This window comes from Perognathus longimembris, chromosome 16, assembly GCF_023159225.1.
Source record: "Perognathus longimembris pacificus isolate PPM17 chromosome 16, ASM2315922v1, whole genome shotgun sequence".
Classification (NCBI taxonomy): Eukaryota; Metazoa; Chordata; class Mammalia; order Rodentia; family Heteromyidae; genus Perognathus; species Perognathus longimembris.
This window is the reverse complement of record NC_063176.1, coordinates 45,313,735-45,325,545: the sequence shown is the minus strand read 5'-3', so window position 1 is coordinate 45,325,545 and position 11,811 is coordinate 45,313,735. Positions and strand designations below refer to the sequence as shown.

Genomic DNA, 11,811 nt, shown 5'->3' with positions numbered 1-11,811 from the left:
TCTAGATAGTGGTTAGTATCCACTGTCCAGCCCCTCAGTTCCATTCCTACTACCACAATGACGATGACTACTGCTACTACTACTACTGCTACTAATAACAATGACCTGGCCACAGGACTGCGTCTCGTGGACTTTGCACACGTAAGCCTCATAGAGGCACAAGACATAGGTTTTCCTCCCCCATTTTACAGCACAGAACCAGAGAAGATCAATCACGCCCCCAAGGATGCTGAGCTAGTAAGTCACAGAATTTGAACCCATGACCGTAGATACCTGGAATCGGAATCTGTCCTTTTGCCAACAGGCAGGAACAACGTTTGCTGAAATAAGAGCAGCATAGAAAGGAGGAAGAGGGCCAACTGCGAATTTATTCTAGAATTAATGGCAAGCCCCAAAACAATGCATGCTGCAATGCAAACATCACATGCACACCCTGAGCTCAGGGTTCCTGGACAGGGGCTGTTGGCCACCTCCATCACTCACGTTAATGGTTACTAGAAACAGCTCCTTCCCCCAAGGCCAGGGGAATGTGGGGGAACTTAGCACTTTGTATCCTGACCACAGAAACTGATAAAGAAAAGAAAACCAATTTCCGGTAGTCAAGTGTATAAAAATAATTTTATTTACTACTGTAAATAAAGTAGTGCAAAGAGTAGTTTGGACCCACAATATTGCATTACTGATTTATTTACTACCTTAGCAGCATACTGTAGTCAGACATTCTGCCCTTGCTTGTCCGCTGACACACGCATGCGCACACACATATATGCACCGACACACACGTGCGTGCATGTGCACACACGCATACACACCCTTTTACACTCAGGCAGGCTTAAAGGGGCTGGGACGGAAGGGTCTATGAGCTAAAGGCTTGTTTTCTGCAGATTGCATTGCCACCAGTCTGTCCTCATGGGTAATTCATGGAGAAGGACTATACTTAAATACTAAGGATTTGCTCGATGTTAATTTTAGGGATCGCAATGGAAACATAAAACAATGTTACCCGATGATTCGAAAGCACTATGACCCTAGAAAAATTCAAGGGGGAAAAATGTAAACCAATTTACGAAACCATCGCCTTCCTCTTATTTCTAACCACACATGATTTATTCCTAACTACTGTGTTTTGGAAGTCAAGGAGCAATCTGTCAAGTGGGCTTTGAGAGACAGGCTGTTGCAAAGACCCATACAGAAATATTATTTGCCTTTCCGACAAGCCAGGATTTTCTGTTCTCTGATAAAAGGGAATATACAAAGGATGAAGACACCTCCCTGTGCATAAGCTACCGCAACACAGGGCAAACTCTGGCTCCCAATCAATCACCAGTTACACACACCCTTCTCTGATCAAGATATTCCTTGGATTTGTTTGATAACCTCTGGTATAACCACTGTCTGTTCTGGATACATCTTTGTAATTTGATTGAAGGTTAAAAAGAAGAAAGGAGAAGAAAAAGACACCAAGTGCAAAATCTGCATCCAGCTGACAAGACTTTTAAGGTGTTGGTCAGTATAATGCCCTAGCCCCCAGCCTGTCAGTACCGGCTGTTTCTCTCGGTTTTCTCTCGGCTGGGGAGATGTGGACTGCGCAGTTCACCCGAGTGGCTCGGGGTGGTTAGTGATCGAGGGCCGGTCCTGGTCAGCGATTTCTGCAGCTGGAGGCACGGCTGGGCTTGCTGCGGGTACAGTGGGCTCTGGCGAGGCCCAGACTGGCACTGGAGGGGATGTGCCGGCTGCAGAGACAGGTACAAAGAAAGGCTGAATATTTAAAGTTGTGTGTGGAAGGCACCCAGCTCCCCCTGACTCCAGCAAACAGGGCGTCTGACACGCAGGGGACAGGCAATCTTGGACTCGTTATCTCTGGACTTTGCTACCTCCTTCTATAAAATGGTAGGTTGGAATGGATGTGCAAAGATCTCTGAGGGTGCAGACATCCTGGGATTCAAAGATAATGCGTGTCTGCCAGGACTCCCAGGTAACCCATCTTTCCGAACGGGGCTGTGGCCATATCTCTTCTATTTTTTCCATAATGATAATGCAAATTAAGCCATAAATCATTCCATCGGGCTATGAGCCAAATTGTCCGGAAATTATTTTTATTTAAATAACTATATGAAAGTTTGGAAACAGCCAGGGAGCAGTGGCTCACACCTGTAGTCCTAGCTACTCAGGAGACTGAGATCTGAGGAGCACGGTTTGAAGCCAGCCCAGGCAGAAAAGTCCATGAGACTCTATTTCCAATGAACTCAGAAAAGCTGGAAGTGGCGCTGTGGCTCAAATGGCAGAATGCTAGCCTAGAGCAAAAAGAAGCTCAGGGACTATGCCCAGGCCCTGAGTTCAAGACCTAGGATTGGCGCGTGCACACACACAGTCACAAAGTTTGGAAACATAATTGCTAGGTTTAATTATTTATTCATCTATCTTTAGAAAGGAGATTGGACCTACCTCCCTGCTTTAGGGGTGCTTATAGTGTTATACTCTCATATCACTCATTTTCAAATGAGAGTGGCTTTTGAGGTTATCAGTGTCCAGAGACATTGTTGGTTGCCATAATCCCAGGGTGGGAAGGGGCCTTCTAATGGGCAGAGCGCAGGGATGCTTCTAGACCTCCTGGCATGCACAGGGCAACTCCATGACAAAGAGCAATGAGTTCTATGGCTGGGAATGTGGCTTAATGGTAGAGTGCTTGCCTAGCATGCATGAAGCCCTGAGTTCATTTCCTTAGAACCAAATAAGCAGAAACAGCTGGAAGTGGCACTGTGGCTCAAGTGGTAGAGTGCTAGCTTTGAGCAACAAACAAACAAACAAACAACTCAGGGACAGTGCTCAGTCCCTGAGTTCAAGCCCCAGGACTGGCAAAAAAAAAAAAAAATAGCACTGAGTTCTAAATGTCAACTCCTGGAGATGATAAATCCTATATGTACTGAGATACAGAAATGTCTCAGTTAAGACTGAGCTTTGGAACCTGTCTGCTCTAGCCTGTCATAGCTGTGTGTGATCTTGGACAAGTTAGCCGCCCTTCCTACCTCCAAGAAAAATGGAAGAAATCAAAGCATCTCTACCTCACTGAGCCTGTTGTAAGGGTTGAACAAGTTAATATTTACAGAGTGCTTCAGACAATCAATATCTGACATGAATGACTACACTGGGCAAATGTTAGCTATGACCTGGGTTACTGGGGAAATGTGTTAAGATTTGTTCATTCCAGGCACGTGGCTTTACAGGACTGATAAAAAGGTTGGTGAATTAGATTGTGTGATGTCTACAGTTCTCTTTGGGGCCACAAGAGCCTAAGAAAACAACATCAACTTCAAAGCCAGAAATACCAGGAGAAAAAAATACTTCTGATGCTTATCAACTAGGTAAGCTTGAGCCAGTCCCTAACCTTCTTGGAGCTTTCGGATCTTTATCGGTAAATTAGGGGAAGCAATTTACAGAGCTGGATGGTTAACTCAGCAAGCAAATTTTGTGCAAATGATTGTCACTTTGCTTTCAGCAGGGATCTTAATTACCCTCAGCAATGTCTTGGCTGTCTGTTCTTAGTAAGTGGGTCCATATTTTTTCTCTTTGAGACATAGTCTTACTATGTAGCCCAGGCTGGCCTTGAACTCACTATCCTCCTCCCTTAGCCTGCTGAATTGCTGGGGTTACAGGGGTTTGCCAACATGCCTGGGAAGTGAGGCCATTTTGAAGGGTTCTCAGACATCTGTCTGGGTTCTAAGTAGATCTGGCCACAAGTTAGACAATGACTTGTAGATAAAACCATTTAGGAGTTCTTTCATGGCTGTCAAGAGCCAAAGGTCATCACCTTTTTCCGGAAAGCCGTGGTAGGGATCTCACAGTGCCCTGGCTTTTCTGGGCCTCATACAGGTCTTCTCCATCAAACCCCTTTCCCACCTACAGAAGAGGCTGTGGAGCCAGAGACTTCTCTAAAAGAATAGACCAGTGGACCAGGTTCCGGTGGCTCCGGCCTGTAATCCTAGCTACTCAGGACGCTGAGATCTGAGGATCCGGGTTCAAAGCCAGACAGGGCCAAAAAAGTCTGAGAGACTCTTAGCTCCAATAAACCACTCAGAAAAAGCCAGAAGTGGCACTGTGGCTCAAATGGTAGAGGGCTAACCTTGTGAACGAAAAGGCTCAAGGACAGCACTCAGGCCCTGAGTTCAAGCTTCAGGACTGGCAAAAAATATATATACAGCAATGGGGCAGGGGAGGAATCTAGGATGTTCTAGAATACTGGGCCATTGCTAGGGGCACTAAAGCCATCACTGGCTGTTAACTTAGTATCTGGAGAGCCTGGAATGAGCTGGGTGCTGGTGGCCCTCGCCTATAATCCTAGCTACTCTGGAGGCTGAGATTTGAGGATCTTAATTCCAAACAAGCCTGGGCAGGAAAGTCCTTGAAACTCTTATCTACAAGTAACCACCCAAAAAGAAGAAGTGGAGTGGCCCCCGAGTTCAAGCCTCAGTATCAGCACCAAAACAAACGAACAGAAAAGGGAAGGAGGTACAGAGACCATTTGACTGCAGTCTGGAGAGCTAGTCTAGAAAATCTCCATTATCTGCCACTCACTTACTTTAGAGAGATATGGAATGGTGGATGACTTGGTTGTAAAGTGCCTGAATCTCACAGGACTGGTTTCCTCCCCTGTGAATGGAGGGACTTCAGAGAAGTCCAGCTCCACTTTGGCTAGGTTTTATCCTTCTGCTGACCTCAGTGCATGGGAATGCACACAACAGCCTGGAATTTTTCAAGCTGAGGGAAATGTGTAAATCACCATGGTAACAAGATAAATCAGCAATCACTTTTCTGATTAAAACAAAAAGTGCCAGTGTGTAAATGTAGAAGGAATGCCTAATTAGCACTGCCACCATTTCAGCCTTCTGATAAGAACACAATAAAACCCCCCTAGAAGCTTCTGCGGGGAGTTTATTATCCAGTGAGAGCTGGGTTGCAGGCTTTGTAATCACCACACAACCCCCCCCCCCCACCGTCTGTCCTAATTTTAAAGTGGTCCCTTTGTCTCTGCTCACCTGGAACCCATGCTCATTTTATTACTGGACTGGAATCAAGGTAACCAGGAAAACCAGCGTGCTGTTAAAATAAATGACAGAGTAGATTCCAGAGCCAAATAGAAGGGGTTTGTGGATTCCTTGCCATTCTCTATACATTAGTGAGCATAACCAGGTACAGACTCAAACTGTAGCCTGTGGGCTACATTGGCTTTTACGCCCTTAATGGGTGAGCACAAACTAAAAAGGAAAAAAAAGAATAAGCTGCTGCCAGTGGTGCATGCCTGTAATACTAGCTACTCAGGGGGCTGAGATCTGAGGAACCAGGTTCAAAGCCAGCTCCAGGCAGAAAAGTCCATGAGATTCTTATTTCCAATTAATCAGCAAAAACGTCAGAAGTGGAGCCTATGGTTCAAGTAGTAGAGTGCAAGCCTTGACAAAAAGTAAAATGAAAAGTGTAAGGTCCACCCCCCGGGAGGGCTCCATGCAGAGACCCCCTCCTGTTCAAGTCTGCACCCAGTACCTCCGTTACCTGGGTAACTGGCACACCTGGAGGCAGTTACCTCCCGCTTCTCTGAACTCACATCCAATCCACCTGGCCACACCGCCTGCCTTTCCCCATAGAATCCGGCTCAACACAAGTCCCTGCTCTCTCTCCTTTTCTCTCTTACTCTCTCTTGCTCCCATTCTCTCTCCTTTTCTCTCTTGCTCCCATTCTCTCTCCTTTTCTCTTATTCTGTCTTGTTCTCTTGCTTTCTTTTTCTCTTCTTCCTTCCCCTCTGTCTCCCCATGCCTCCATCTTGTGTGGGAGGCAGTTTGCTCTCCCCCTTATAAACTCATCTCTGCCTGAACCATGGGGCAGGTTTCCTTTCCCGAAAACCTTACAAAAAGAAAAAAAAGTTTAGAGATGGCAACGAGGGCTGGAGTTCAAGTTCTAGGACACAAAAAGTTAGAAGTGGAGCTGCGGCTCAAGTGGTAGAGTGCTAGCCTTGAGGAAAAAGTGGTAAGGGAAAAAGGGGTAACTCTGCCCCAGAGTTCAAGTCCCAGTATCAGCACACACACAAAAAGCAAAGACTTCATGATGCATTAAATGTTTTTGAAGTTTAAGTATGTCTGACATGGAGTTGAGTGTCTGAGTTCCATGGTAGAGGTGATTTGAGACAGAGCCAGAAACCTCACATAATTGCCAATCTATGTCTTTGCAGAAAACTTTGCCAACCCCTGTTGCACACAATTGTCTCCATCTGCTTGCCAGCTGAAGTGCCCTGGGTTGATGCTGGGTGGCAGAGTGCTTGCAAGAATGGGGATCAAGGGGGAGACCCTGGATAGCTCACACAAGGGATAGGACTTCAGAGTGGCAACACTCCGTGCTGGCGTAGGACTCCGGTCAACTCTTTAGGGTGCCAGGGCAGTAAGTCGGGTAACACAGGATGACCCCGGACTGTGGAACCCCAGACTCCAAGGCTGCTGCTGTTCTTGAAGAGTATCACTCTGACATCTTGCTGGGCTATCTTTAAGTACAGTGACAGAAAAAGAGCAGGAAAGGTTTAATTAACCTTGCTCAGATCATCTTACTCTTTTTCAAAAGGATCTGGGGCCCGGCCATTTATCCAGAAAGGATAATATGGTTTAATTGGTTTAAATGGTAAATTTGGTGATCGGGATGACCTAGGATGGGCTGGTCTAGTTGTATCTAGGGATGAAGCTCTGTGGACCTTGCTCTAGGGTCCTCCTTAGACATAAAGTTAACACCCAAACTGCAGGCTGAGTTTTCCTTCTCTAAAATACTTGAGATCAGAAATAGTTTCGATCCCAGATGTTCCTGAATTGGGACCACTGGTATACACATATTAGGAGATCTTGGAGATGAAATTCACCTGCTTTCCATACGAAACCCCTTACACAGAGAGCCTGAAAGGCAATGTTATACAATGAATACATGGAGTCACCTGTAGTTTGACTGTAACCATACAACATGGGGTCTCACCAGGCGTGGGATTTCCCACTGGGGGAGTCATGTTGGTGCTCAAAATAGTCTCAGCGTTTGGAGCACTTCAGATTTTGCACTCTCAAATGAGCAATGCTCAATCTCCAGGAAGACAGGGTTCTTTCTTTGAAATGGTGTTTCTATCTAAATCTCCTTCTTCCTCCCCTACCCGCCCCCGGCAGCCAGTCGGGCTCCAGGCTGTTTCCAGCGGAGGTTGTGGGCAGAGTGGACAGAACTCTAAATGTGTTTTACCCTGGGATCTTTTTTTGGTTTTATTTTGTTTCTCAAAAGCCTGCTCCATTAAGGTAATTATGCTTGGCATCCTCAATGGGGTGGGAGAGAGGGTGCTTTTGAGATGCTGTGAGGCAGGGAAAGAGCTTTCTGGAATCCGGAAGAGGGGCTGAGCCTGTCTGCGGGTTGTCCTTGCAGCTTTCTGAGACAGGAAGACTTGATGGGGAGAGGAAGGCAAATGGTGTTTATCTTCTGCAGGGATGGTAAAGCTGCTAGGTGACTCTGAAGTTAGACATCCAATGGACCCAGAGGGACAGTCTGGGCCAGGGAAGATGTGTGTTTTGCTCTCAGACTAGTGACAGTGAAGTGACTCCAGAACTAAAGAGACCCAGGGACCTTTCTGTTACCCTGGGAACCATTAGCCTCATGAAGGATGAAGCTGCCCGTGGACTCCAAGCTCCGAATGAAAAATAAGGCCCTTAAAGGAAATACAAGATATGCAATAGTCACACACTGTCTTGGTACTTTTGATGAATGAATCGTCAAAAAGTTTAAATTCTTTGAAAAAGAATCTTCCATTGTAGAAAGAGTATCACAACATAGGGGGAAAAAAACCAAAAACCAAAAACCATGCTACAGGCTCTGGTAATTGTTAGAATTAATTGAAGCAATTTAGGAGCAGGCACCCCTGGTGGTAGCATCCTCTAATTGCAGGTAAAATGCTCCATAAAACTTAACTCCTTGGGAGTACCAAAGTTGAAGATCTCAGTGGTACACACAGTGTCACTTCATGAGAAGTCGATGTGCTACTATTTCTGCTGGTAGAGAAAAGGAAATTGAAGCACAGGTAGGCTCCTCTGATTTTTAAAGTCACACAGTGTGTTGCAGAGCCAGAATCATAGAAGCCTACCACAGATTTCTAAGTGATGAGGCAAAGGCTATGGCAAGCCTGATGCCAGTGGCACCTAGAAACTATAATCCAAGCTCCTCAGGAAGCTGAGATCTGAGGATCACTGTTCAAAGTCAGCCAGGAAAGTCCATAAGACTCTTAGTAAACTACTACAAAGATGGAAGTAGAGGTGTGGCTCAAGAGGTGGAGCTCCAGCCATGAGTAAAAATGCTAAGGGACAGCCCCAGGCCCTGAGCTCAAGACCAATACCAACATGAACACACACACACACACACACACACACACACACACACACACACACACTGTTTTCTAGATATAGCATTCTCTGCACTGGTCCACAGGGCAGGAGGGGTATGCTGGACAAAGTTTGAAAGAACAGGAGAATGTGCGACAGAATGAATCCAGGAGCCACAGGAAGGCAAGGATATCTCCAAAGACAGGAAGGACAGGGAGAGGAGAATGCAGACAGACTGATAATGAAGACGAGAAGACAGAGAGAAAAAGCCGACTTCTGGAAAAACTCTTCCACCGCCCATGAATTTTCATGGCTACCAGCTGGTATAAAATCATCAAGACAATTTCCAGCTCCTCTAACGGAACTGCATTTGTAATAATCATAACAATATTTCTACAGAGTGAAAAAAATGACAAAGATAATTTGAAATGGAAAAACACTGACAAGATGCAAAACAAATGTGCCCTACCTGGCAACAAATTTAGGGATGGGACAGAATTTGCATGAGGGAGGTTTATTAACTGACAGGCTGAGACCATAAGGCGAGAAGGGCTTTGAATGAGCTAAATCATGGGAAAGGACCCTGGGTCACCTTGCAAACAGCAATTTCTTCCTTCTCGAGAAGAGGTGGGACAGCTGCATTCCTTTCCTTTTCATTGTCTACTCCACAAATAATGGCCGAAAGAATACTCAAATAGCACCCTGCTTCTGATTTACCTTTTTGTAAGTCTCTGTTGGGTTTTGTGAGTTAAAACGGCCTTTGGTCACTATCCAAGATGGTGGGAAATGGCAATTTTCCACTGAGAGACATTTATAGGGTTGACATTTGTAGTATGAGTTTTCATGAATGCCAGGCTTAAGCATGTCCCCTAACTCAGTTTACCTTGTCAGAGGGAAGACAAACAGTAATGGTTAAGATAGATCCAGAGGGCGTAATATGCCAGAGAAGTGCAGAAGCTACATTTAACCCCAGCTATCATTTAGATCAGCATCTTTTTAAAATTTGGGGCCCAAGACTGGGATTCAAACTTGGTACCTGATACTTTTGCTCATTGGCTAGAGATCTGCCAACTGAGTCATGCCTCCAACCCCTAGATAAGTATCTTAAATGCAGTTTTGTTCATCTTATGTCCTTGGGAAATAGCTATTCTTCGAACTTCATTTGGTTCATGAGAAACCGGGAGATCAGGAAGGTTGAGTAATGGTACCCTAAGTCACACAGCTAATGAGAAGTCAAATCTGGGCTCAGCCTGAATACAAGTGGCAGAGGTAGCATGTCCTTAACTGTCCCTTACTGTAGCTCAGAAGAACAGCAGCGATAGTGAAAAACAAAGGGGAGCAAATGCCCCGTGGCCCTTCCCTCTCAGTCCCTGGGGCTCGGCATGTTTGCTTAGTCTGAGTGATGGTCCGACCTTTCTTGTATTTGGTGCTTGACTGGAAAAAATGAAAGGCTTCATGCAGGATCTGGCTTTGGAACTGGGTTCTCAAGCACAGAGGGGGAATTCTAATATATAATGTCTTTTCAATGGGAGAAAACATTCTAGACTAATTTCTTTTCACCAGTTCTGGGGCTTGAACTCAGGGCCTGAGTACTGTCTCTTAGATTTCACTCCAGGCTAGTGCTCTATCACGTGAACCACACTTTTACTTCTTTATTTCTTAAGCTCTTAAAAAAAACAACAACAGCCCTTCCTTTGACAAAGGTGTTTAGTGGCTTCCTGACAGGGGTTATATATACACTAGAGGAGACCCTCCCCGCATTCTGTGTGTGACGCTTAAAGAAAGGAAATAGCAGGGCCGAGGGTGAGAGGAGCTGAGAACCCCTGCCTTTCCATCCTACCTTGGCTTTTTGTAAGATTTTTACCTGAGATGGACTGGAAACGGTGCACAGTCCAGGCGATCAACACGGACAGCAGGAAGGTCCCCAAAAAGTAGATCTGCAAACATCCGGAGCACATGTTAGATGACTGACGGGGCTGGGACCAGGAGGGCAGAGCTCGGGGAGATACCTACCAGGGCAGAGTGCAGGATAGCGCTCCAGATAAGCCTCAAGTGCAGGTAAAGCCAAGCCAGGCTGCAGGGGCTGAGGGATTCCTCATTGCTGAGGCTCCAGCACCTATGTATGGATGAAGCCCAGATGTGTCAGTTAGCTGTCATGGCCCCGTACACGACCCACCTTTCAAGCTCTCCCACCCGCACCCGGGATTTTGCACTCAAGATGCACTCCATTAGGGATACAGGGCATAAAATGAGTTCTAAGCAGTTTGGGCCTGATCTGGAATTCTGAGATCCTAGCAGAAAGTGCCCCCCTCCCAAAGGTCATTGGCATACTTTATTATGAAGGAGGACTCTGAGCCCCAGAACTTGCCGGAATTGTATTTCTGAGTGTCTGTCTGTCCAAAGTTCAAGTGTAGGTCTGCTTGCTATCTTTCAGGAAAGTGTAAGCCAATCAGGTGTGTTACATTTCCCACCCTGCATGGAAACTCTTGGTCAGCACTTGAACTTCAGATCAAGTACATTCTCTATCTTACCCCTCAGATACTACAACAGGGAAATGAAGGTTTGTGGGTTTGGCTGAGTGCTTTCCAATAAAAGCAAATCCGGAGTTCTTTTTTCCAACATGTGATATCACAAAAGAAGGGAGAGGCTAACGTGCATCATGGAGCCAGCCCTGCCCACTGGGGTCTGCTAGAGTCCCTGGTGTTAGAGGATGTGCTGGAGACTGACCTTTCGTACAGCTCACGGAGAATGGAGACATTATTAGAATGGAGTGTTGGATCAATTTCCAAGAAATCCAAAATATGGTGTGGGATTATAGCACCTTCCTCAATTAGCAGGGCCAGGTTAAAAAATCCCTGAAAGCAAGCCACAAACCAAACTCATCAAATCTTCAGAATATATATGATAACCCAGACACACATACACGTCCTTCACTAGAATATAAACTTTTACAACCCCCTAAAAATATTTTTTCTGCAGTCCCTAGAGCCAGATGGCTTTGTCATTTCATTGATGAATTGTTTCCCTAAATACACGCATCTGAGAAATTTATTTGCAGGAGAACCAGGAGGCTTATGAAGGATGCCGCATCCCATCTGCTCAGCAGCCAGTCAACCGAGAGATCTGTCCTTCTCCATCCAAACTCTGGAAACAAAACTCACTGGAAAACACGCCAGTGGACCAGCCACAGAAGCAAGACACTGTGTGCAAAGTGGACTAGGCCTTTGGTCACTATCAACTTGTCAGAAATCTGACAAGATGTTTTCAGGGCTGGGGTTCTACTCATGGCTTTTGATCTATGTCAAATGTCTCCTTTGCACCCATAAAAATGTATAGGCTGGGTGCTGGTGGCTCATGCCTGTAATCCTAGTGACTCAGAAGGCTGAGATCTGAGGATCACACTTAGAAGCCAGCTTGGGCAGGAAAGTCCTTGAGG

The 11,811-nt window shown here is 45.8% G+C and overlaps 1 protein-coding gene across 2 annotated transcripts in view; it reads right to left on the bottom strand.

The window, feature by feature from the left end:
• Positions 1 to 599: 599 nt before the first annotated feature.
• Sel1l3 (SEL1L family member 3) overlaps positions 600 to 11,811 on the bottom strand; it is a 110,328-nt gene continuing 99,116 nt past the window's right edge. For both annotated transcript variants that reach the window (XM_048363862.1, XM_048363863.1), the window contains exons 21-24: positions 11,103 to 11,230; positions 10,389 to 10,491; positions 10,240 to 10,312; positions 600 to 1,733 (exon numbers count right to left, since the gene is read on the bottom strand). In XM_048363862.1, the coding sequence (XP_048219819.1) occupies positions 1,594 to 1,733; positions 10,240 to 10,312; positions 10,389 to 10,491; positions 11,103 to 11,230 (444 nt within the window). In that variant the 3' untranslated portion in view covers positions 600 to 1,593. The remainder of the gene's footprint in view (positions 1,734 to 10,239; positions 10,313 to 10,388; positions 10,492 to 11,102; positions 11,231 to 11,811) is intronic.